General features: G+C 37.0%; 1 protein-coding gene across 3 annotated transcripts in view; it reads left to right on the plus strand.

Moving 5' to 3' along the window:
• The first annotated feature begins 258 nt into the window (after positions 1–258).
• Positions 259–27819, plus strand: part of PCGF6 (polycomb group ring finger 6) — a 46909-nt gene continuing 19348 nt past the window's right edge. The window contains exons 1-10 of one of the 3 annotated variants that reach the window (XM_027851940.1): positions 260–1222; positions 3081–3180; positions 3284–3380; positions 6011–6066; positions 6173–6232; positions 6609–6717; positions 9952–9979; positions 14961–15059; positions 21965–22051; positions 23212–26101. In XM_027851940.1, coding sequence (XP_027707741.1) covers positions 884–1222; positions 3081–3180; positions 3284–3380; positions 6011–6066; positions 6173–6232; positions 6609–6717; positions 9952–9979; positions 14961–15059; positions 21965–22051; positions 23212–23274 — 1038 coding nt within the window. In that variant the 5' untranslated portion in view covers positions 260–883 and the 3' untranslated portion in view covers positions 23275–26101. Of the gene's footprint in view, positions 1223–3080; positions 3181–3283; positions 3381–6010; positions 6067–6172; positions 6233–6608; positions 6718–9951; positions 9980–14960; positions 15060–21964; positions 22052–23211; positions 26102–27819 lie in introns of those variants that run through there. The other 2 variants (XM_027851942.1, XM_027851941.1) reach the window with 2 other exon arrangements.

Consider the following 27819-nt stretch of genomic DNA (forward strand, 5'->3'; position numbering starts at 1 on the left):
CATAGCTCTGGGACATTAGATGCTAGGGTGTCCTAGACTAGGAAAAGAGTATATAAGGAGTGGACTTAATACAATGTTTCTTAAAAAGTGGTGCTACAAATTCCAAATAAAAGAACAAATCAAGTTGGGGGTGGGGCTGGGAGGATTCAGTATGCAATCTCATCTAAACTGGAAAAGAGAATAGAGGGAGGGGAGAAAGAGAAATTGGAATTTTTCTTTATTTTTTTGTGTGTATTTTCTTTTGCAACGTGGCTAATATGGAAATATGTTTTGCATGACTTCGAACATATAATCGGTATAAAATTGCTCGCCTCTTCAAGGAGGGGGGAGGGGCAAGCAGGATCGAGCGAGGGGAGCGAATTTGGAACTCACAACTTTCAAAAATGAATGTTAAAATTTGTTTTACCTGTAACTGGGAAATATTTAATGAAACAAAAACATATTTAAAAAAAGAAAGAGAAATTGAAAATGCGTTTAAAGTAACTCGGTTCACAGGGTAATTAAGTGGATTAGAAAGTAACAAGCATTTATTAAGCACTTACTGAGGCAAAAACAGTCCCAGACCTCCAGTAACTCCCATTCTTATGCAACTGACCAAAACCAAGGTTCTCTGGCTTTTCCATAGTTAAGAGCTCTTTCCATTAGCTGTTTTTAAAATTTGGCGAGGTCTCTTTAAGGAGGTGTGGGTCATGAGCCCCTCCCTCCTCACCTGCCCTCCATCATCCCCCCCTCGTCCTGGATTGGAGGTGGAAAAGGGGAGGTGACAGACTACGTTTCCCGGCAGCACTTGCCCAGGTCTCCCTGCGCCTGCGCAGCATCCCGATCGGCCGGTCCTTCGAGCTCGCGCGCTCGCTGCTCCCTTCACCTCCGCTCATTCACGAGCATGGAAGGGACATCTCTTGTCTACGGCGCGCGGGAGCCCGGGACCGCCGCGGCCCCACCACGGTCCCGCCACCCTCCTCCTTCGCCGCCGGTGCTGGAGGAGGGACCGCCGCCTCTGCCCCCGCTGCCCGAAGTGGGCACCTCCGGCTGCTCGGGCTCCCGGCCCCCGGAGCTGGAGCCCGAGCGCAGCCTGGACGGCTCGAGCGGGAACTACGTCGACGAAGAAGAAGAGGAGGATGAGGAGCTGGAGGAAGACGAGGAAGAGGACGAGGAGGAGGAAGGGAGTCGCTTCCCGCTGGGGCTGGACGGGAACAGGCTGGACTCGGAGGACGAGGACGAGGTAAAGAGCATCCCCCGGCCTAGGCTGCCCTGGAGGTGGGAAGGAGGAAAACAAGGAGGAGGAGGAGGAAAAGGCTGAGAGAGGGCTTCCCAAAGCAGGACCCATCAGGACTCCTCCACCTTCCCCCCCCACCCCCGCCGGGAGCAGCGACCTGTGGAGCAACAAACACGCAACCACCCTCCCCTCTGAACTTCGAGACTCAGGCTGTCACCCGTGCCTGGAATGCTCTCCCTCCTCCACTCTTGACTACTGACCCTCTTGGTTTCCTTTAAGTCCCAACTAAAAACCCCATTTTCTCAAGGAAGCTTTCCCCAACCCCTCTTAACCCTAATGCCTTCTCTCTTTTAATTATTTCCTATTAATATCCTATATATTGCTTGCTTTGTACGTATGTTTGCATCCTTAAAGCTGTAGTAAAAGAGGGAGGAGTCCTTTCTCCTTTCTCTTCCTCCTTTTGCTCCCTCAAACTATCTTTGAGCGTCCATGAGCCATGGGAGATGGCCAGTAAAGATAGAACCAGGAAAATAATGAGTGGGAGGGACTTTGGAGATTGACAGAGGAGGAAAACTGGTGGAGAAGACAGAACTGAGTAGCCCCAAGTCACACAGCTTTTTAGCAGTAGAGCCTTGTAACTCTGATCTACTGACTTCCAGTCAATCCACAGTGCCAAGTGACTTTCTCCAAGGTTCTGCAGTTGACGTTTTTTTCTATGTAAACTCAATCCATGGAGCTTCCTGGAAAGAATGGAAGCCTCAGGTTCTCCTGCTGACTTGCTTTGTGAACCTGGGCAAACCTCTTAACTTCTCTAACCTGCTATTTTCTCACCTTTCAAACAAGGGTAATAATAAACCCTTCATGGCTTGTTTGTTTGTTTTAGAATTATTGAGAGAATAAAATATGTGACAGATAAAACTTAAACTTTCCAGATGGTGAGAGTTTAAAACCTGAACTAATTGTATTAAACTTTTGAGAAAAAGGCAAGTTATCTTTGTAAAGGCCTAAAGGCCTTATCACAATACTTGGCACATAGTAGGTGCTTAATATTTGTTCCTTTCCCCTGGAAAGCCCGGGTACTTAATTCAAAAAATGAATTTGGTGTATCATAGAATGTTTGCAGGACAGAAGACAGAGTCTGAAATATATATGTATTGTATAATTGACTCCTAGCACTTCTAGTCATTCATAGTATGATAAATTTAGAGTTGTAAGGTATATTTTGCTTGGCCCTTAAAACCCTGTGCAACCTAGCTCCAAATTACCTTACTAAAGTGCCCCCCCTCCCCATTACTCCTTGCAATTGTTGTACCAGCCAAATTGACTACTTTGTTTTTCCTCACATTCAGCTCAATTCCATAAACATCTATTAAGCATCTACTATATGCCAGACACCATGCTAAGCATGGGGGATACAAAAAGGGGCAAAAGACAGTTCTTTCCCTCAAGGGAGCTTACAATCAAATGGTGGGGACAACTACATTCCATCTTTCTATTTTGTTCCTTTGCATAAGCTGTTGTTCCCTATGCCTCTTAAGAACTTTTTTCTCATCCCTGCTTCATTAGCTTCCTTGAATACTCAACTCAATATTCATCTCTCTGTTTCTACTAATATCTCCCTCCCTCTCCTTACCTTGCATTTACTTTGTATTTATTTTGCAGCTGTTGAAATAAATACAAGTTGTTTGCTTTTTAGAGTGTAAGCTCCTTTGAGGAGAGGATCTGTTTCATTGTTCTTTGTTTCACCAACATTTAGAACCATGACTGGTACGTATTAGATGCTTGCTGATTGATTATTTAGTCCAACCTCTCATTTTACAGGCGAGGGAAGGGTTGTCTGACTCTGTTTCCATTATATTTGCAGCGTATGATTAGTCTCTCTGAGTTGACCCCGTACATCTTGTGTTCAATCTGCAAAGGATACCTAATAGATGCTACAACCATTACAGAATGTCTTCACACATGTAAGCATATATGTATATGTGAACATAATCATGATTTTGTGTGTATTTTCAAATTTAGATTTATGGAAGCATCTTAATTTTAAAAATTTTGCCTTTCCAACAGTTTGCAAAAGCTGCATCGTAAGGCATTTTTACTATAGCAACAGATGTCCAAAATGCAACATAGTAGTACATCAGACACAACCTCTTTATAACATCAGGTAAGAACATCTGGGTGGTTAATGTGACCAGCAATCACACAAGCTGTATATGTAAATTTCCAGCTATAGTTAAAGGTTTGTTTGAATGGTCTTATAAAATTAGAAATGTCTGAGGCCAGTGCAATTTTGTTATTTTCAGTATGTTTAGATTGTAACATATATATGACCTGGACCTTTGAATGCAGCATCAGTGTCCTATTCTGGGATTCTGTGGAGGACAGCAAGCTTGACATAGAAAACAATAACATTGAGGTGAAAGATGCTTCTAGGTATTCACAGTAGGGGAAGTGGGGGGGGGGAGGGACCAAAAGAAAGTTACAAATAGGTTTCATGGCCTTGTGGCCTCAGATGTGTAGGTGCCAACGTACAGAATATAGTAACAAAGTAAACTTGAAATTTTTAAATAGGGTAAGTAGGATCTCATAAGCACTAGCACTTGGTAAGGATTGAACTCTTGAATGGAATATAGCAGTGAAAGAGTGGTTACTCTAACCAATACAGATTATATGTCTTCCACATCTTAGTCTCAACAATCATCAATTAAATGCTTACGTGTCTTGGGTAGTAGGGATAGAAAGGCAAAAATGAGACTATTCTTTGCTTTTGAGAAGCTTTTATTCTATTAGAGAGTAACAGATGTTCACCTAATACATAAATAAATGTGAGCTGTATAAAATTAAATAAGTAGTAATTTGGGGTGTGAGTATTAACAACTGGAGAGGATCAGCAAAAGCCTCTTGATGAAGGTGGTTCCTGAGCTGAACCTTGAAGGGAGCTAGGGATTTCAAGAGGTAAAGGTGGGGAGGGGAGAACTTTCCGTGCATGAAGTAAAGGCTGTCACAAAGGTAGAAGATGGAATGTTGTATATGGGAAACAGCAAATAGTCCCTTTTGACTGGGAAAGGGAGGGAGGTTGCCTGGGAGGAAGTAATATATGATCAGCCTGGAAAGATAGGGTACCAAACCAGAACTTATAGGTAATAGAGAGCTACCAGTTTCTTAAGCAGAGGAGTAACATGATTAGACCTGTGCTTTAGGAATATTAATTTGACAACTCTGTAGAGGGGTTAACTGGATGCAGGTAAACCAATTAGGAAGCCATTTCAGTAGTCCCGGTGAGACATAATAATGAGGGCCCTGGTCAAGATGTAGTAGATGGTTTAATGAGGTGCTGTGGCCAGAAAAAGTTTGTGGTTAACTCTGGTGATAAGCTACTCTGATCTGAGCCAGACTGGTCCTTGGCCTTTTCAGATTAGTAGGACCTGCCAGAAACATTCTTCTGGTCTTGACATTCAAAAACTCAGGATAATCTCGTTGCCATAGTGGGGTATCAGAAGAGAACTTTAGTGAAGACTCTAATCTATAAATGTGTATTTTGTGTTCAGGTGAAAAAAAACAAATATTTTTAAGAGCTTTGAAAAGAAAACTGTTAAGACTAGGGATCTTAATAAATATTTGTAAAAAAAGACTAGAGATCCTATTTCAGACCTATCATGGCCCCCCCCCCCCCCCCCCCCCCCCCCCCTTTGCTCATGCTAGCCAACCTGTACAACTAACCCTCTACCTAAATCAGAGAACCCTCAGTGACATACTTCTTTTATGAAGTCTTGCCCGCCTAATAGTAACTGACAATATAGTGCTTGTAGGTAAAGCTCTTTACATATGCCTTCTCATTTGAGCCTCACAAAGACCTTGTGAGATAGGTACCACAGATATTTTCTACCCTGTTTTAAAGATGAGAAAGCTGAGCCTTGTAGAAGTTAAGTGGCTTGCTCATGGTCATCAGCTAGTAGGTATAAGGTAGAATTTGAACTTGAGTCTTCCTGATTCCTGATGGCCCCACCACCTATATCCACCTACATTTTTTTTATGTTCCAATAACTCTTCTGGTCATTATCACACAGTTTTAGGACTGAGTTAATCTTATACTACTTAGTATTGTTACTTCTTTCAATTGTATATGATACATCTCCCTAGGTTTTAAGTCTGTTGGAAAGGAAGTTAGAGTTTGTTCTAGTATTCTGCTGGGCACAGAGTAAGCCTACCTGATTTGATAGGATATGGCTGATTCTGTCCTCTTTATCAAGAAGCCTTTGCTATTACAATTATTAATGAATAATTTTGTAGTATTCTTAAAGTTTTCAGTTTTCTTGTCAATTAGTATTGTGTTTTGTCATTTGTTTTTCCTTTCTTTGATATGTATATTTAAAAAATAAGTTAAATATGCTGAGGTCTGTTTCCATTCTGAAGTAGATGGTTCTTACTGATCAAATAAATTGAGCTTGTGCTCTGTACAATATACTGGGTCCTGTGGGAAGTACAATAAAGTGTAAAATGCCCTACTCTCAAGTTTATTACATTCTGCGTAAAGAAGCAAATCGACCTTGCACAAAACAACTCATGAACAATTCAAGGTATAATGTCATTGTACAGTGAATTGTGTAGTACAGATAATATACAGTACTCCCTGCTTGAGACCTCTGAAGTCAACCTAAAAGTAAACTCACTCCAGATAGTGTAATAGTTCATTTTTAAAAGGGAACAAAGTTGATTACCCAGAACAGAATATATGCTGTACTGAAATGAATTTTTCTGAACACTCAGCTACCCTTCATCCTTTCCTTTTATCAGGTTGGATCGACAGTTACAAGACATAGTATACAAATTAGTGATCAATCTAGAAGAAAGTAAGTTTAAAAAAAAATTATTACAAAGTTCTGAATCCCAGGATCACCATTCATTTTACCAGTTGCATTTTAAATATAATTTAACCTATCTTCTTTCATTTTATAGGAGAGAAAAAACAAATGCATGATTTTTACAAAGAAAGAGGTCTAGAAGTACCGAAACCTGGTAAGTTTGTATGATACATTTCAGTGTACCTTTAGATTTTTTTTTTAATATTAAATTTCTCTAGTTTTAGGATTCTGTTTTGGAAATGGGAGTTTGAATAATGTGTTTGATTCCAAGTACTCTAAGTACTCTGAAGTAACTAATAAAATACTTTGTTTTCATTGTTTTCTGACCCACTCTCCTTAGGAGATTCTTTTTTACAGAATTCCTATTATCTTGATGAACTTTGTACTGATTACCAATATTATTGAAACTAGCTGTTGAGAGTGTTATAATCTTTTTTCAAGTCTGACATGTATGTGATATATGTGTAGTCAAACATAAAATATGTGGAATTTTATTTTCACACAGTGCTTTTGATTTTGTTTTCAAATAGCTGTACCTCAACCAGTCCCTGTAAGCAGGGGGAGACCTAGGAAAGTTCTGGGGTCAGTGTTTCGTATTCCTCCAGAACTTGATATGTCTTTATTACTGGAGTTCATTGGGTGAGTATCTTGAAGACTTATATAAGATTTTACCTTATTAAAAAGACTGTATTGTATAGTAAATATAAAACTTCTTTGAATTATAGGTTAAAATAAATTTTCTAGCAAGTGATATATTTTAGTATGCTACGGCTTTGTTAAACAGTCTTTTATAGTCAGAGAATGTGTGTGTGCGTGCGCAAGTGCACATGTAAAATTATCATTTCTCAAAACTAGATTTTTCATTTTACAGATTTGCCAGAAGAAACCAAAATGCTTTTCTGGGAATATCTGAACTGACTAGCTAACCTGTACTGACTATTCTGTCCTGTGAACTCCTATACCATTTATTGCCTAAATTACTCATTTATCACTTAGAAAGATGAATAACAACAGGGTAATTTGCCTACCACATTTGTGTTTGTCACATCTCTCCAAGTAAACAAGTAAGCAGCTTGAGCTTCGACTTTTGTGTACATATAGTAAGTGTTCAATAAATGTTTGATGAGGAAATCAAATTATGCTTTCTTTTAAGAGTTAGAAACAATGAGTCATTCCTAAATTCAAGCAAAAGATATCATTATTCCATAGTTTCACATTTTGAGAAATATCATTTTACCAATAGAAAAAGGAAGGGGGCTAGGATAACAATTTTACATGTCACAGTAACATTGTGATCAACTTTGATAGACTTAGCTCTTCTCAGCAATACAATGATATAAAACAGTTCTAAAAGACTCATGATGGAAAATGTATCCATATCCAGAAAAAGAACTATGGAGTCTGAAAGCCGATCAAAGCATACTATTTTCACTTTTTGTTTGTTTGTTTTTTCTTTCTCATGGTTTTTCCCTTTTGTTCTGATTCTTCTTTCACAACATAACTACTGTGGAAATATTTTTAATATGATTGTACATTCATAGCCTACATCACATTGCTTACTGTCTTGGGAAGGTGGGAGGGGAGGGAAAGAGAGGAAAAAAAATTTGGAACTCAAAATCTTATAAAAGTCATTGTTGAAAACTAATACATATAAAACAATTTTCCGTGTCAGAGAGTAAGCCACATATAGACAACACACTGAGTCCAGACTAACTGGCAGTCTTCAATGCTTTTAAAGCAGTGCAGGAATCCGATTAGATAAGTTATAGCATTTGGACTATACCAAACTGCATTTTTACTACATGGTCTACCACACATGCTGCTGGTGTAGTGTCTTAATTAAAATGCTGTTTCTTGTTAAGTTGTGCTTTATGTGGAAACCCCAGTTTTGGTATAAGTCATTGATACTCCTTGAACTTTGGTTTCTATGTGCATAATAAGGGCATTGTTATGAAGAAAAACCAGAGTCAGATGGCCAAATTATGGTCTAACTGCTGCTGTCCCTTAATACTCTATTTTGCTTCCAGAATTATGTGTCCTTTGAATAACACACAAAGTTGTTCTTGAAAAAAGTTCTCGGAATGTTCAAACTGTAATTGGCATATAGAATGTGAAAATGTCACTAAAATAATAAAGAAATGTGCACAGCGTTTTCATAGTAAGGTAAATTGGCTCATTATAAGCTAATAGCATGATAGCCATCAAAAGAGCTCGTGGGATCTTATCAACTGCATTAATAGAAAAATAACACTCAGTGCTAGGAAGGTAACAGTTTTGATGTACCGTGTGCTTATCAGACCTCCATAATCTAATAGGGTACACACACAAAAAAAAAACCATAAAATAATGCATAAGTGTATGAAAGATGCTGAGAAGGGACTTGTGTGAGGTATGAAGTGAAAGTGTATTATAGATTCTACGAGTTATCAGTTGATATGGATAGAAATTTAATGCATAGAACAAGGGAACTGTGACAGTCCTCTTGTACTCTTTTTCACCTTTTCATATTGTGTTCAGTTTTGCCTACCATATTTTAAGTGAAACATTGACAAGCCAGAATATGTTCAGTAGACAATAACCAAGAAGTCTGGGAAGTATGTCACAAGTAATATTAAAGGGATTAGGGATGTTTAGTCTGGAAAAGAAAAGGAAGGGTGATGTAATTTGAAGAGCTGTTCTGTAAAAGAAGGGTTAGATTTTTTTTTTTCTGAATAGTTCTAGTAGCAAGAACTAGAATCAGTGGAGTAGAAGTTACAAGGAGATAGATTTCAGCTGATAAAGAGAATTTTCCCAACAATTAGAACTATCGATAAAATTGAATAGACTTTTGTGAGTTAATAATCTTCCCATCACCAGAAGTGTTCAAGCAGGAGTGTTGCAGATGAGATTCATTTTGAGTATAGGATGTTAGACTAAAGAACCCCGAAAATCTCTCCCAACTTAGATTCTATGGTTCTATATGTTTCTGCCTCTTTTTGAGTGAAAAATTTGGTACAGTAGAGGGTACAGTCCTAGTCAAGTACTTGGTACTGGAGTCAGCAGACTTGAATTTTAGTTCTTGCTCAGCCAATAATTAACTGTGGGACCTTGGACAACTTATTTTGCCTATCTGTTCGTTAGGTGAGATCGGAATAAATAATCTTTAAGATCCCTTTCATCTCTGAAGTTCTGTGATTCTGCAGAGTCATACAAATATTTTTAAGGGGATAAGGGATGATACTTTAATAAGGTGAATTCAGTGCAATATGTTAAGTGCCTTCTTGTCTTTTGAGTACTGTGTCTGGGCATTGAGAAAAATGTAGTTTAGATAAGATGGTAGAGGGACACCAGTCATATAAAATAATACTCAGATTCATGGGAGGTGCAAAGTACTGTGTGAACTTTGAAGTGATGGTAAATTATTGAATAGAAATTCTCTAAAACAGCTACCATAAATGAGCTAGCCCACAAAATCCTTTGAAATCTTGCTTCATTAGAGATAATATAGAAAAACAATCAAAACTATGAAGAGCCCAAAACATATGAGCAGGAAACTCAGGAATGTCTTAATATTAAATTAATTCTGAAATTTCCTATTTTGTAGAAGAATAAAGATGGGACTAAAATGAATACATTCAAAGTTATATGCTGGGTAAAGCTGGTGATGCCAGCCACCAGATGGCAGAAACAACAAGCAGGAAAGCTTTATCAGTAAAATTTAAGTGGGTCAAGATTGTTGACATTAATCTATTTTGATTATTTAAAAATGTAAAGTTTAGCTCAGCAGTGTATTGTTTTTTAAAAAGCTTAAATTTATCTACCTCAAATAGTCATACTCTTGCTTTGCTTTTAATATGATAAAGTAAAACATTGAAATTTGATTTTTCTTTTCAGAGCTAACGAAGGCACAGGACATTTTAAGGTATTTTTTTTTTTAATTTTTCAGTTCTGTCTTTCATTTCAAATGAGTTCTGTGTAGCCTGTAAAGCCAGTCAGATTACCTTTCACAGTAAGATTTACATAAAATGTTTTATGAATAAAACAAATACTTATGTGAAGGACATTGTCTGCCTCTCAAAAATGTTTTTTGAGAAAAGAAAGAGGTAACAAGTAGAGATTTATTATTTAAGGCAAGATGGAGTAAAGAAAAACAAATGGTTAACCATTTAAAAATATTTCAAACCAAGTACTAAGCAAACATGGCTACAATGAGAAAATGTCTCAGCATTTTTTGCATATTTGGCACTTAGCCCTATAAAAGCTTAAAATTGTGTTTGCATGTAACATTTTTGGCTCCAGTTAACCTGCCCTAACTTGTTGCTTCAATCATTTCTTCAGATTTTAGAGGGAAGAGTGAGCTCCTTTGGAATGTACTTTGGTTCAGAGTTGCCTTTAAAGCTCCAAACTATAGGCTTCCATTGTACACACACAGTGTTGTGCTTTGATACTGTAGTCTATGTCATTCAGAGAAAGGCAACATGCCTTCTGCGAAGGTAAATGCCTTACTAATCTATTAGAGCTCTTTGAGGAGGTAAATATGCGTATGAATAAAGGGGAATCAATAGGTATAATCTGTTTCTTTTTTTAAAGCCTTTTATTAGTTTTTACTTTCAAGGCTGTTTTAAAAAATTCCAATGGGATTGGTGAACTGTTTTAGAACAGAGAACCAATTTAGAACAAGCAAATGTTAAGAATAAATAGTTATTTGAGTGGAGGAATTTAATAGAGTTTCCCAAGGATTGGTGCTAGGATTGGTTTTATTTAAGGTTTTTATAAGTAATCTGGGTTTTTATAAGTAAACCTTGCAGATAATCTGACACCAACCCTGAATTACTCTTACCATCTGCCTCCTTTGCTCTTACTCACATGATGCTGAATGGGACTGGAGGAAGTCTCACAAATGGCAGCTGGTTCCACTGTAGATAAATGTTATCTGATTTCAGCTGGGGTCTCCTAGCTGAACTAGGCAATCCTTCTACTTCTCCCTAATTAATTCTCTAATCCACTCCCCGAGAGGTTCCAAACCTTCTCTTATCAAGTCTTCAAAAATGTTCCCTTCCCCCACCCTCTCAACTGAAATCTTGGTCTTATGATTGAACAAATAAGTTGAAGTTTTTTGTTGAGAACTCCTTTTTCCTTCTTCCTCATTTTATAAGCCCTCCTCACCCCTTGACTTTTTCCCCTACCATATCTTTTTCTGATGAAGAGATAGCCCTCTTCTCCCAGGGCCCTCTACTTTTACCCTTGATCTCATCGCCTCCAGCTGACTGCCGCCATTATTAGTACCTCTTTTTAATCTTATATCTCTGGTTTCTGCTGCCTATAAACACACTAAAGTCTCTCCTTAATAAGCCTTTTAGCTCCCACTCATTGCCATAAATATTGTCCTGCATTTTCTTCTCTCCTCCCTTTCTCAGCCAGACTCCTTGAAAAAGCCATCCACATTCAATGTCCACTTCTCTCTCAACTTATCATTCAATCGAAACTGCTGTCTCTAAAACCAACTCTCTAAAGTCAGCAACATCTTCCAGTGGACAAATCTAATGGCCTTTTCTTTGCCTTCATTTTCTTTGACCTTTCTGTACCTTTTAACACTGTTGATCACTTTGTTCTGAACACTTTTCTTCTCACACATTCCAATTATGAGAAATAGCTTTCATCTTATCTTCCCTTTTCCATACTACTCTATTCCTCCTTTCCATTTCTTTATTTATTTATTTATTTATTTTTTGCTTTTTAGTGAGGCAATTGGGGTTGTGACTTGCCCAGAGTTACACAGCTAGTTATTCCTCCTTTTAAACTCTCTTCTTTTTCCCCTTAGAACAGAACTTAAGTCTTCTGTTTTTCTTATTTAACTCCCTCAATGCCTTTTGAAGACATTAAATTGATGAAGTAATGCTTATTTCTTCTCCCCCTGTTAGAATGTTAGCCCTAAATCATCATATAGTTCATTCCATTCACTCAAATATGTTTATCTTTCTAGGTTTCTTTGGACTCTTTGTGTTTGCATTTCATAGTGCCTACTCAGCTCTTTTCATCAGACATGCTTAAAAATCCTCTGTTCCTTTAAAGGTCATTTTTTTTCTCTTCTAGCATAATGCTGTAGATTAAATTATTCTTGGTTGTAAGCCTTTATCTTTTACCTTTTGGAAAATTATGTTCTAAGCTCTCTTCTCATTTATAAAAAAAAACTGGCAGATCATTTGTGTAGTCCCTTGCTACTTAAATTGCTTATTAATGGTTGCTTGTAGCATTTTTTATTTGATACGGGAGCTCTGGATTTTGGCCATAACATTTCTAGAACTTTTCTTTTGGGAATTTTTTTTTTCAAGAGGTAATCACTAGGTTCTTTCTGTCTTCACTTTGTCTTCTGATTCTAATAGTCCGAGCAGTTATCATTGATAACTTTTTTTTTAAAATCATGGTTTTTAACGATTCTGTATTTACCTTTCCTTGACCAGTTTAACAAGTCTCTTGTTTCTAATATCAGATATGTTTTTTCAATCTTTAGGTTTTGTTCTATGTTTCTGTGTTTTATTTCATTTTTAATCTCTTCTGCATACATGTGTATGATGCCCCAATTAGAATGTACCCTTCTTTAGGACAAGAATTGTTTCTTTTTTGTCTTTTCATCCCTAGTGTTTAGCACAATTCCTTGCACACAGTAAGCACTTAATAAATGTTTGTTGAATGACTGATTGCCCAAGCATTGTGTGAATATGTAGAAGTTTTAAGATATGGAAGAGAGAAGATAAGGGAAGCTCACAACCATCTTCTCAGTAAAGTGGGAGGCAAGTTCATTTTCTGAGAGAGGGAGATAGAAATGGAGTTGGGAACATGAAGAGAAAGAAGGTTTGGAATAATTGCTATGTAGATTGTGATTGGAAATTAATACATGGATAAAAGAATTGCCATGTAGCAGTGAACTTAGAAGGCATAATTTTTTATAGACCTAGTCTGCCATTTTGTTACTTCCTATATCAGTGTTCAGTATCTTTGGAGTAGGAAGAGATGATGCACATGGTGGAATGTAACCAAAGATGAAAATGAGTGAAGGATGACTATCATGAGAACGAGGGATTCAAGGATAAAGAACTGCCTGGTTGATCTAGGTGAACCAGATGGCCAGGATAGTTAGGTAGAACATGCATATTAAAATGAGAGGACAGGGAGTGAGGACCTGGAGATCAAGGTGAGAGTAAAAAGCAATTTCAATAGGTGTGAGACAGAAAGAGAGAGAGAACAGAAAACTGATCAGAGAAGGCCTTTGAAGGGTTTAAGATCCTCAATGGTGGAGCAGTTTTAAGAGATGATAAAGTTTAAGGTATGATCATCCCTGGAGGTGACTGAGCCAGCAGAGTAGAGATGGAGATCCTAGAAGTTGGGGTTGATATTCCGGGAGTCTAGACTGTGCAAAGGGGGATTCCAGTAAATATTGAAGTCATGAAGGAGGAGGGCAAGGATTGGGGCAAAGAGGAAAACTGAGCCAAGAGGCTGAAGTCACAGAGGAAGAAATGGTGCCTTTGTACATGTCATCAACATGTATCTGGATGGGACAGTATAATCTAATGATATGAATTTCAAAGAATGAAAGCACAGGAAGGTTCTGAAAGTAGCCACGGGTAGCAAGAGTTATGCTAACTCTTCCTCTAAGCCCTTTTGTAGTCAAGAGAAAGAGGAGAGGAGTGTCAGCGTCAGAGAGGATGTCAAGGAATGTAGGCTTTTTAGGAAGTCAGATTTCGGTTAGTGGTAGAATATATTTTTTTCTTTCCAAGATAATTTATAAGACATAATTTATTTTGAAAGATTTCCATTATTTCAGGACAATAATCAAGTAGGGTATTCCTCTACTTCTCACACTCACATTTTATATTCAAATCCTAGCTATATTAATTCAGTCGTTAATCCTACAGATTGATGCTATAAATTGAATTCCTTCTTTGTTGAAGATCTGTTTCATGAGATACTAAAACATGTTTTAAATCCAGAAAATGTCAACATATCTTCTAGAAATATGGAGGTGGGAAAAATTTTTTTTATCAAATAGGTAGTTGACTCTAGGACATATTACTAACTTTATTTCTCTGGTAAAAATTTTTTTTTTTAAGGCAGTTGGGGTTAAGTGACTTGTCCAGGGTCACACAGCTAGTAAGTGTCAAGTGTTTGGTCTGAGGTCAGATTTGAACTCAGGACCTCCTGACTTCAGGGCTGGTGCTCGATCCACTGCGCCACCTAGCTGCCCTAAAATATTTCTTCATTTTAGAGAACTGATTATGAAAAAATACTTTCTGTTGGCAGACAGTTTGTGGATTTCTTTTAGGTGGGCTCAATATTTGGGTTTTGGTTTGTTTAACTATGCTTCTTGGTTTTAAAGGGGATTCCATTGTTAGAGAAGAAATGAAAGAAGTCTCTTGAAAATGACAACAATATTAAAAAAAAAAGCATCAATAAAATTTTTTAAGCTTTTCATTTAGTTCTCAGATTTGTTTATGTGCCTATTGTGTGCTCTATGCTAATCTCTAGAGATCTAAAGACAAACCTGAGATATAAACCCAATCCCTGTCCTCAGAGAGTTTGTATTCCATTGGAGCTGGAAAATCAATATTAGGAAAAGATCATTCATTAACCACTAGGTGTGTCAGGGTAGCATGGGGGAAGCAACGGACCCAACCCTTAAAAGATGATGACGATTCTCAGAAGTGGCCTTGAGGAGGGTGAGGGGGTGTGGTGTGTTCCAGGCCTGGGAAGTGACTGCCCCAGTGTACAAATTGGGAAACAACAGAATGTTGGCTTTAGCTAGACTAGAGGTTGGCGTGAAGCAGAGTAATCTTTACTATGAAAGGTGTTTAAAATGTGCTAAGTAACCCAACTTGTGTCTATAAAAAATTTCAATGTTCTTACAGCCACTGGAAAAGAAGTTTGTTCGTGTTTCAGGAGAAGCAACTATTGGGCACGTTGAAAAATTTCTCAGAAGAAAAATGGGTCTCAATCCAGCTTGTCAGGTATAATGCACATATGTAGTTAGGATAAGATTGGCGAATCTTTCATGCATAGTATTAGCAGCTCACGATTGAGCTAGTAGTAGCTTTCATGTAAAAGAGGAAAATTCTCTAACATTTCATTCAGTGAGACTTATTTTTATCTAAAACGGAATGGTGTGTGTTTGTCAAAAGAAGCAACACAGACATTAATTGAACAAAGCAGACATGACTTTCCACATTAATCACACTTAGCTCACTGTACTTGTTTTCTTAACAAGCTAAGCGAAAACAACCTGGGGATATAGGGAGTAATAGATAGTCCTTGGGATTCCCATCTCAGTTCCATTTGTAGAAAAAAAGACTAGGTAGAAATTTACCTATTGACCAATTTCCCCCACCAAGATTAGATAATCTCTAAAGATGAATTGGTTTAAGTATTTTTGGAAAGAAACCAAAATTCTTCCTGTGCCAGCCTGTAGTTTGTTCATTTTTCTTTTTCCCTATATTTATGAAATTAGAGAGAAACCTTCAGCCTTTTTCAATAATGAATAATGAATAACTCTGTTATATACCTACTTAAATCCTATGCTGCAGAATAAGTGTAAATTACATAGCAAAATACCCTACCTTTTCATTGCTTGAACTCAATGTCTCATGTATTTGTGTTATCTATTTCCTGTACTGTAGCATAGTATAAAAGTTCATAATAGGAATTCTTTTCTGTTAAGAATTCTTAAACTGGGGTCCATAAACTTGTATTTTGTTTTGTGATATGTCTATAACTGAATTTCAGGATAACTGATTTCTTTTATAATACATTTAAAAACATTATACTGAGAAGGAGCCCATAGGCTTCATCAGACTGCCAGCGGACTCTGTGACATGAAAAAAATTAATTCCTGGTTTAAAAAATCCCAACTGTTGTTAATGATTTTAAGACAATAAAATGTTAAATGATAACCCTGAAATTGTGCTAACCTTTCTAATACAATTTTTTTTTTCATCAACAAAATGCTGCTTGCATATTCAGCACTAATCCTGACTGGGTTGCTATTACATAGTGACTGAAAGTTAGAAATGAATTATTTATCAGTCTGTAGATACAATGGACTTAAGTTTACTCTTCCCTAATTAGTTAAAAATACATTTGGTGCCATCTGTGATACACAGCTATTTACGGAAATCTTGAAAAGGAAAATATGAGCAATCACATAATTATCTATCACTCCTGAATAGAAAAATCAAAAGGCATAGGCCCTGGTAGAGCAAAATAGATATGACATGATGAGTATTGGGAGTTGGGGATTCTTTCTAATTTATAGATTACTTTCTCTTTAACTGAATAGCACCTGGAAAACTAATTATTCTGTCTAAGCTTTGCATATTTGATGTTTTAAGGTTTTTTTCAGGGCAGCTTTTACTTGACTTGGCTATGTAGAAGTTTGCTTTGTTTTTAATATAGCATTACTATAGAAGACAAACACCCCTAATCTTGAAATAGAGAAAACATTCAAGATTTCCACTCAATCTTCAACTTCTCATGTCACTTCCTTATATGGTATATGGTATGTGGTCTTTCTGTATTCACATAGTATGTCTGTGGTCTCTTTTGTAAGTGGTAATTTTTATTCAAACTGAAATATATGTACAGAACAGAAAATAGTTAAATATATAAACTTTTCAATTCAGGAATTCAATCTGTTTAGGCTACTGATCTGAAGTGAGGCAGGCCTATAACTATGAGTCATGGGCAACCTGATGAAAAATTTTAGCTCATCAGCATTACTTGGCTTGAGTAATAATAATAATAATGATAATTGCTAACATTTATATAGTGCTTAGTATGTTCCGGGCATTATGCTAACTGTTTTGTAATTATCTCATTTGATCCTCACAACAACCTTGGGAGGTAGATGTTATTATTATCCCCATTTTACAGATGAGGAAACTAGAGAGTGACTAGGGACAGTGATAGTCTTCAATTTCTCAAGCCTGCCAATGATGACTTCCTTTAAGCCATTCATTTTACCAAAGTGGTGAATGTGTGACATGCTTACTAACCTGTGACCTTCATACACAGGTATGTATTAATAGGGTTGAGTGGTAACCAGGAGTTTCAGATCTATTAAGTAATGAATTACCTTTTAAGTCACAAGTAACAGAATAGAATAAAGGGGAAAGGCAGTTGTGGGGTGGGAGATCCAATTTAGGGCTTCTCAGTGAGTGATTTTAAGTTAGTTGTTAAGCTCTGAAAGAGTGAATACTAAAGAGAAGACTTGGGGGGCAAGGGATGTAAACGAAAGCTGTTTTCAAGTATTTGAAGGGCTTTCATGTAGAAGAAAGATTGACAAAGTTGCAGAGAGGTAGCTTTAGGCTTGATATAAGGAAAAACCTCATAACAATTAGAGCTATCCAGAAGTTGAATGGTCTCTCCACATTAGGAGGTAGTGGAGTCTTTGATCAAAGGCTACATGACTACTTGTTGATGTATTATAAAGAAGATTCTTATTCAGATACAGGTTAGACTAAAGAACCTTAGTGTTCCTTTCCAATTCCTTAATTCTATGTAGAATTAGCATTTTATTCATTAATCTGAATGAACTTATTGATGTCCTGTACCATATATTCTAGGAATAGTTGTTTTTTGTGAATTACCTTTGCCTATTTGGTTTTTCAGATTTTATTTGTAGCATATGAAGCTAGGTTGTTGTTGTTTTGGGTTTTTTTGTGCTTTTATTAACCACTGAAGCTGTTTTTTAATCAGAGATGTTGTATATTTTATTATTGTAGATAAAATTTAACTATAACTCAATTCATCTTGAGTGCTGAGTACTAGTGGATAAAGAACAGGACCAAAGTCTGTTCTTCATTTTGGCCTAAGGTCACATACTAAGCCGGTGACAGTGATTTAACTCTATTTCCACACCTTTAAATAAAGATTCTACTATCACCTGCCATGAGTTCATGTCAAAAGTGCTATGAGAAGGAAGGAAAGAGAATAACCTAGAAGTCAGTAGATGATGGCAACAGGTATTTGGACAGGGCAATATTGTTGGGTATGAACTTCAAAGAACCAGTCACTGTCTTTTAAATTATAGGATGCATAAAGCTCTAATAGTTAGAAGTTCCTCATCGTAATTACATATTTGAAGACTTGATTTCTGCCCTGAAATTCAGAAATATTAATAATTATTACTATTTATAATCAAAACCTTTTAACCTTAAAGGAAAAATAAAATCAATTTGGATATGATTTAAAACTCAGGTAGATTTTAGGAATCAAACTTATAAATGTAGATTCTTGTTACCAAATGTATACATATTGAGTGGCTCATTAAGAGAATGATGAAGTGTTTTGTTTTTTTTTAATTAGTGATTTAATAAAAGCACATAATAGTTTTCAGAATCTTCTGATTTGTATTTAATTTTGCATAGTACATTTTATGCTTAAGTTATAAGGTCATATCAAGGAAACCAAATCATTTTGCTGTGTCCACTTAATCAGTCAACGTTTTTCTGAGTTGTCTTTGCGTATTTGAACTAAAGACTTTGCTTTGCTTTGCAAAGTCTTGGTTAAAATGCTTTGAGCATTATTTAATAAAATGGATAAGTTAAAGTGTAATGGCTGTGATTTGCTCAGGATCAAACAGCAAGACATATTAAGGTAATATGAGTGTAAAGAACTTAGTGTGAATGCTAAATGTTTTTTGTGTCTAATTTCATAGTACTTTAAGGCTAATTGTCAATGCAAACTTTAAGCCTTTCTTATTAGGAAAAGTTAAACTAATTGCATTCCCAGATATTTCGTCAGTCTTTTAAAACTGGGACCAATTAATGTAATTTGCTCAGCAATAAGGGGGAAATTAAATATAAAGCACTTTTAAGGAGCCCATAGATATACAATTCAGTTCAACCTATATCTAGTTTAGTATTTTAAATAATCTGAGAAACAAAGCTTTTTTTTTAATCTTATCCTTTCTTCCCCTTAACTCTAGATGCATTTACTGAAAACTTATATGGTGCTATGATTAAGTAGTAAAGTTCTGATTTGAGGTTTAATTTATGTGTTTAGACATCTGATGTTAAGAATCATTATGCAAAAAATATTGCCATAATTTTCCAAGTCATTGAAACAACAGTTTTAGCATTAAGATTTGCTTTTTAGATAGAAATTATAAAAGTTGAAGAGGCAAAATTTATAGGTAAGTTTTAAAAATAATTTTTTAATTAAAAATTATCAATATCAGTGAAGAAAAAATTATGGAAAATAAAATTGAGTATTTGGCACCTGCTTTGTGCCCAGCACTGTCCCACTGCTATGAGGGATGCCTGGGAAATATGACATGGTCCCTCCCTTTGAGTAGCTTACAAGATACCTGGTAAAGTGAAGCTAATAAAATAATTTGAGAACATAAGCTGTTTAGTAGTCATTGTAAATGCAGTGAAAATTAAAATGAGTACAGAGTAGTTTGGAATACTCAGGGGAGTCTTCATTGACAAGGTTGGACTTGAGCTACATTTTGAAGGATGGATAAAATTTAGACAGAAAGGAATCAAGGGAGGTCATTCCAAGCATGTGGAGTATCATAAGTATAAAGACATGGTGACAAGAATGAGTGTTGTATACTTGGATAACTCAGCCAGAGAGTTTATAAGTGGAGTAATAGGAAATGTGGTTTGATAGGGTAGGATTTTCGATTGTTAGGCCCTGAAAAAGTCAAAGATGTTTAAACTTGAGATTATAGACAACGTGGAGCCATTATAGAGCCATATAGGAAGTGGCATGAATAGATCTGTGTTTTGCACGATGATAGATTAGAGGAGGGAGCCTGGAGTTAGGGAGACAAGCAAAGAGGCTTTTGTAATCATTTAAATGTGAGATAGCAGTGGTATTGGGATTGGAAAATAAGAGACTAATGTGACAGGACCTAGTAGTGATCATTGAATTTAGAGGAAGGAAAAGGATGAGTGTAGGATGATGTGGAGGTTTTTAGCCTGGGGCACCAGAAGAATGATTGATTGTTCCCCTGATAAATTGAGCAGATGACAAGAGGAGCTTGTATGAAGAAGAAAATCGCTAGTTCCTTTGGAAACATTTTGAGGTGACTGAGGAATATCCAGATGAAGATGTCATATCAGCAGCTGAAAATGCAGACCTGGAAGGGAGAGAACCAAAACCAGGGAGAATGATCAGCAAGTATAAATGTGATAGTGGAAGAGAAGGGGTAGATCTTTGAGGAGAGTAAAAGGCCTTTTGGAATATTCACAGTTAAGGAAGGGAAAGGGAAAGAGAATAGTAATGGAGACAGAGTATGCTTGTTCTGAGTTAGGAGAAAAATGTTACAGGAAATAATGAGGGGGGAAAATTCCAAGGAAGGGGTGGTCGCCACTGCCTAATGCCACAAAGCTCAAAGAGAGAGCTAGGAATAGACTAGAATGATGATGTCATTGGTGTAGGGAAACTCCTCCCAAAGCCAGTCTGCACCTTCTCTACAACTTGTACTTTAGAGAGATGCCTAAGGTAATGAGAAGTTAGGTGCAGAATCATACAACCAGTATGTATCAGGTCTTGTGACTCTAAAGCCAGCTCTAACACACCATGCTGCCTTTAGATTTAAGGAAGAGGAGGCCTTAACTTACTTGCAAAAAATGATGATGAAACCTTTAAAAAAAAAAAAAAAAAGAAAAGAAAGAAGCCATTGGTGAGCTTTCAGATAGAGCATCATGGAAAATGACTCCAAGGTCTCAATTATGTCGAATATGGTAGCCTGGAAGTCAACTGTGAAATCATGACGAAGGGTGAAGTTTTGGATTTATTCAGTTTGGGCATCAGTGGGACATCCATGTAGATTTTTCATTTGGAAATATGGGACTATTAGAGCTCAGTGGAGAGGCTAGAAATCAGGAAATTTGGGCACCATCTGCTTAGAAGTCACAGTTGAAACTAGGAGGCAGTAGATGAACTATGGAAGAGTTGAGGATAGATCCCTAGGCAGTGGGAAGGGAGAGAAGAACCAGGAAAAGAGGGTAATGAAGATTTTGTAGTGTCACAGAAGCCAAGGTAGGAAAAAGTATCCAAGAAGAAGTACCCCTTGAAGCAGCCAAACCATTTTTCACAGAAATCTTTTCCAATATTTTATACTTTTCCCTCACTAAACAGTCACATTAAACATAGTTTAACCTTTTCTACATCTAGATGGCAATTGTTGTACAATGTTGTCCTCAAACAACTGAAATGTATAGGTATGCTTAGCTGTATACCAAGTGCTTCTAAACTACTGTTTTATTAAAAATTTTATATCTGTTTTTTTTTAATCTCCTTTTTTGCTTCATCCAAAACTTTGTGTGCCTGCCTATAGCAACCTTGTCTCCCACTGTATAATTCACTGCTTCTTACCTGTTGTGGATTAAAAAACCAGATAACTGTTAAATTTCCAAATAAAATAAGAATATTAAACTCTGAGTTCGGTGTTGAAGGGGTCTCCTCCCACGAGATTGTCCTTAGTCTTTGTCTTCAATGTGTTCTGACTGTTTAAAGGTCTGCTTTGTTTATTTTAGATAGTTGAAAGCAAGTAACTTTTAGGTGAATATGAATATACTCTATTTTCATAGAATTTTACATTTGGAAGAGACTATTAAAATTATCTAGTGCATCTCCTTCATTTTTCCAATGAGAAAAACAGACTAAGAAAGCTTAATTGAATTTCTTATGGTTATATACCCAGGTGATGAAATAGCCAGGGCATAGAACAGAGTATAGTATTACAGTATGCTGTCCCACTTTAAAATTGTAAAGTTTTTCTCTGGAGATTTTACTGGAATATATATAGAGTAGCTAAAGCTTGTCCAGAAATGTTTGGCTTAACTTATTCAGATGGCATGTAAAACAGGGAACACTTTGACAGTTTTTTTATCTCTGCCCCTAGGTAGATATAATATGTGGTGATCACCTGTTGGAACAGTATCAGACACTAAAGGAAATTCGCCGTGCTATAGGTGATGGAGCAATGCAGGTATGTCTCAGATTTTATGAAAATGTTAGTCAAGGAAATACTTCCATCTACATTTGAAATGAAAAGAAAACTAAGGTCCATGTGATACAAAGTTTTAATAAACCTCCCACAACCAAGATCCCTTAGCCTGCACTAGCTTCTATCTCAGATTAAACTTTTAATTTTTGAACATAACTAATGAGAGTTTCATTGAAAGAAAATTTGAGATTAAGGCATTAATTAACCCATCGTGTATAAGTTCCTCTTCACTGGAAGAAGAGAGTTAACTTAATTTTTCTGTTGTATTTTTCCTGGTAATATGAGTGAATTTAAAGTGACCAACATATGTTAATTAGAACATATGGAAATCAAGGTCTTGAGCTCCAAAATTCACGAAGAGTTAAGACAAGGAACCCTTAGTTGTGGAGTCTGCTTTCTGTTCAGCTTTTACAAGAATCTTTTTTTAAAAATTCTGCATCATATTAATAGATTTGCAGTAAGGAAGTTTCAGTGAACTCTGTTTAACAGGTAGACTTTTTAGATGGTCAGATGAGTATGTTTAATTTATTATCAAAAATGTGAAGTCCAATGTATGGTCCAATTTGCCTAGGTTTTATTGAGTTAACACAACTAGAATCACTGTGTAGAGGATGTACAGCAGTACCAAAATTATCCTCATAGTATAGATTGTGTAATTACTAGAAGTTAAAAACAGGCTAGTCAGCTTTTGTTGATCATTTACTGGCTTGGTTTTACTGTTTGCTTAATAAGAAAGCCTATATAACTGTACCTTAATTACTGTGGTCTTATTGTCCGGAGTTTGAGGTATAGATTTTTTTTCTTTAGCATTCTGAAGGTTACATCTTCAGGATAGGACATTGAGCAAAAGAGGTTGTTGTAACAAATGAAGCAATCTATTTCAGCATTGCAGGATATTCTTTGTAGAAAGGAGAAACCAAACACCTTTTAAAATCTTGAGCATTTGTTTTTGAAGTTTCATGAACCTGGAGTGCTTTAAACCAGATTTTTAATCTAACTGAAGTTTAGTGTAAGTTAATTGGTGATTAATGTTCCCCAGGGCATATTATACTTAGGCACAGAAGACTTCACATGACATAGTAACAGAATTCTAATTTGAGAGGCTAAGATTGTACTTGGTTCTCTTTTTTTTCCTCCCTTAGCTTCCTTGGACTGTGTTATTTTGTTATGGGAATTTTTTTGAAAGCATAGAATCTGAAAACTGAAAATAATCTTTGAATTAAAAGTGAAGTTATTTTAATGAAAATTGATGCAAATCAGAACAACTCTGAGATTTCACCTCATACCCATCACATTGGAAAATATGACAACAATTCAGAAATAATGTTGGAAGGACTGTGGGAAAACAGATAAAATAATATATCGGTTGAGATGTGAATTGGCCCTGGAGTTCTGGAAAACAGTTTAGCATTAATTAAAAAATATGTTCCTACTCTTGGACCCAGCAATTTTACTACTGGGCATACGTCCCAAGAAGCTCAGAGACAGAAAGAAAAGCTCCATAAATGCCAAAATTTTAAGAGCAGAGCTCTTTGTGATAACAAAGAATTGTAAATAAAGTCAAAGTCCATTAGTTGGAGAATGGATGAACAAACTGCTATGTGAATGTAATGGGTTGTTATTGTGAGGAATTCAGAGAAACCTGGGAAAATGTATATGAACTGGTAAGAGTCATACGAACACCATATACAATAACTACAATAATGTAAATTAAAAGGATGTAAAAGACAGAAAGCAATAATGGAAAACACCTCCTCAGAAAAGAAGACATTAAGCCCATAGTCCAAAAACCTGGTAAAGAAAATGTGAGAAGCAGAGACACAATATCTCTCCCTAGAACTCAGATGAATCTGACGCTTTCAATGTGAAGGCTACAGTGGAGGATGAAAAACTCCGAGGCAGAATTGGTGATAGATAGGTAGAGCACTTACTGTGTGTAGACACTGTGCTAAATGCTAGGGAAACAAGAAAACAAGATAGCCCTATTTTCAAGGAGCTTACATACAGCCTAATAAAGATAGACCTGTAGAAGGGGTCTGGGAATGGTAGGACAAGGCAGGAGTGAACCGTACAGATGTGGAGAAGGCCAGAAGGTAAAGGAGAGTGAGCAGTGTGCCCTTCTCATGATATGGGGCTTCCAGGCAGGGACTCATCAATCACTGGGCCTCAGGGAGCCAGGCAGCTGGTATAGAAATAGAACAGGCCAGACAGCTAGCTAGAAGTGGAGAAAGACAAAGAGAAGATCCTTAAATCTAATGAAATAGTCAGTTGGTTCATTAAGAAACAGACTTCTGAGAAGAATTTGAGCCCCTGCAGAAATATTTAGAGGTCTGTGACCCCATCCATCATTACTGAACTGTATCAAAATGCAGAGGACATGCCAGGAGATATGGGTAGTGGATTTCCAGGTAGTGAAGCAGCTCCATCCACAGTTGAAGAGACCAACAAAATGCATCAAAAGAGAGACACAGCTTTTCAAAATTGGAAATCTCGCATTTGTTGCCCAGCCTAGGTGCAGTGGCTGTTTAGAAATCCACATGTGAGATGTTGTATATTCTAAATACTTGAATGTGTACAGGAGGAAAGAAGCAAACGGTGTTGGACTTTATCACTACTGTAAACAAGTAGAAATGTAACTCTTCTCTTTGGAAATAAGAATGTAATTTAAAATTGGGGTCATTTAAAAAAAAAAAGCGGTAGGGGCATCACTTCACTTCCTGAAAGTAGCTGAAACCATATAGCCTAAACACCTTCCTTAAACTCCTCCCTTCAGAACCACCTGGACTGTGGTTCCTTGGCTCTGCTAGGTGATCAGACCTCCATGTCACTTCTTAGCCATTTCCAAAAATTCCATAGCTGCTTCTAGCTCCACTGTGTGTTTCGACAGTCAGCAAACATATTAGGCGCCTACTCTGTCAGGCCCTGTACTAAGTACTTGGGATACCAAAAAGTCAAAAACCAATGCCTTCTCTCAGGGTGCTTATAGTCTAATGAAGAAGACAACATGCAAACAAATGTGTACAAACAATACACGATATAAAGTATAAATTGGAGATAATCAACAGGAGGAAAGTGCTAGCATTAAGCAGGATAGGAAAGTCTTCTTATAGAAGATGGGGTTTTAGCTGGGACTTGCAGGAAGCCAGGAGGTGGAGATGAGGGGGAAGAAAATTCCAGGCATGAGGGACAGCCGTGGAAAATGCCTGGAGGAGAGACTTGGAGTGTCTTATGCATTGAACAGCAAGGACGCTAATGTCACTGCATCACAGTATGTAAAGGGTGAGTAAGATGTAACAAGAATGGAAAGGTAGGAGGGGATTGAGTTATGAAGAATTTTGAATGCCAAACAGGGATTTTATAAATGATCCTGAGGTGAAAGGGAGCCCCTGAAGCTTTTTGAATAGAGTATCTTGATCACCAGGCCAAGCGTATGTCATACACAGATGCCTAGGCTGGGACTCCATTTATTCAATATATCTTTAAGTATCTGCTATGTACAAGTCTTTCGAGATTCAAAGACAAAAACAAGGTAGTCCCTGTTCTCAAGGAGCTTACATTCAGTTGGGGGTAGGGGAAGAAGGGAATAACTTTTACAAAGATAAGTAAACATGGAGTAGGTACCAAATAAAGTTACTGATGACCTCTTAATTACCAAGCTTAATGGCCTCTCAGTTATTATCCTTCTTTACCTTTCTGCAGCCCTTTGATACTGTTCATAACTCTCTTCTTGATACTCTTTTCTTTCCAGGTTTTTGTGACCTGCTGTCTCTTGGTCCCATCCATTACTTCCTCCTTCTCTCCCCACACCCCCAAGCCCTTTTTTCTTTCTAACTTTTCTATTATTGCCAAGTATTACCCTCAACTGTTCACTGTCTCATCCCCTATATCCAATCTTGGCAAATTCTGTCAATATCATCTTCATAACATTTGTCATATGTCCTCCCCTTCTCTCCTCTGACATTGCCATCACATGGTGCACATCTTCGTTACCTCACGCCTGGACTATTTCAAAAGGCTTCTGGTCTCAAGTGTATGAGCCTTTGCAAGGTTTCAGTCATTTGACTGGGGTGGGAGTTGGGGGTGGGTTGATATTCATGGGTACAGGTGTGTCCCTGTCCTAGTAGTCAGGACACATTGAGGTTACAGGTACAGTGGAAGCCTTGAGTTCTGTGAATGGTGGAATCTTGGCCCAATGGTCAGAAAGGAGCTACCACGAAGAGGCTGTATCTCCATTGGTAACTTTGGAGGGAACAATTCAGTTGAATATAAGCTTTGTTAGAATATAAGCTTCTTAAAGGTAAGGATTGTCTTATCCTTGTATTTGTACCCTCAACATTTATCATAGTTTTTATAAGTGACATGTTTTTGACAACAAAACTTAGTTTTAATCTTCCTGATTTTCATGGCTCCATACTAATATTGGCCAATAGCTGAAAGCATAATATACACTTGGGACAAGGTCTGTCCTGAATGATAGTAGATATAAACTGAGATTTCAGATAATCTTGATGATTTCATTCTTTTGGACCAACTTCTTGTCCATCATAATTTAGTTCATCATCAGTTTTTACTTAGTGATATGACTTGACAAAATGGAGATGTGTTGGACTTTTTTCTTTTCTTTTTTTACATTTGGCATTTTTTTTCTTGTTTTCTAGTATTCATATTATTAGTATTATCTCCATTCTGCAGTTTCTTTGCTGCAATTTTTTTAGGCTACTTTTTATTTTGTGAGTTAGTTAAAATAGATAATATCCATAATCCCACTTAGCTGAGCACACATAACCTGCAAGGTAGTCTAATATAACTAGTTAATTGAATAAAAAATAAATTTAGAAAAAAAAACCATTTATTTGGTACTTACTGTATGTCAAATGGGCAGCTAGTTGGCATAGTAGATAAAGCACTGAGCCTGGAGTAAGGAAGACTCATCTCTGTGAGTTCAAATCCAGCCTCAAACACTAACTGTGTGACCTGGGCAAGTTACTTAACCTTGTTTGCCTCAGTTTCCTCATCTGTAAAATGACTTGGAGAAGGAAATGGCAAACCACTTCCGTATCTTTGCCAAGAAAACCCCAAATGGGGTTACGAAGAGTTAGACATGACTGAAAAAAATGACTCAACAACAACAAAATGTGCTGAGTGTTGTGGATACAAAAAGCAAAAACAGTGCCAGTCCTCCAAGGAGATTCCATTCTAATAGAGGAGAACACAAACAAAAGTGGTTTTGGTCAAGGAGGGGTGTTTTAGCCTGGAAAGTTACAGGGATGAGAGTTGGGCCTTTTAGGGAGTAGACTGACCCATCCAGGAACGATGACAGAGTTGATTTGATCATGTTTCCAGAACTGAGGACTAAGGAAGCTGATGAGAGGCGAAGCATGGCTGAGGCTTTTACTGAAGTATTTGTCTAAAAGAGTAGTTACCAGTGAAAGGAACAAGGCCCCAGGATGGAAATATCTCCAGGAAGACAGCTGGAGAGTCATGATGGCGCCATGAGGTTTCTGATTCTTCTTTCCTTTCCTTCATGTACACTCACTATCTTATTAATCATCCCTTCTAGAATTTTCTCTCAGATCCAAGCTGAGCTCACTGATCTGTGATTTGCCAACTCCACTCTCTTTCCTTTTATGAAAATCAGGCATTTGCCCTTCTCCAGTGCTGTAGTACCTCTCTCATTCTTCAGTCTTTCAGATAACACTGACATTGATTCTGCAATCATGTCTTTAAGTTCTAGATTTAAAGACATAGGT

The sequence above is a fragment of the Vombatus ursinus genome, unplaced genomic scaffold (assembly GCF_900497805.2).
Source record: "Vombatus ursinus unplaced genomic scaffold, bare-nosed wombat genome assembly UNPS02009205.1, whole genome shotgun sequence".
NCBI lineage: Eukaryota > Metazoa > Chordata > Mammalia > Diprotodontia > Vombatidae > Vombatus > Vombatus ursinus.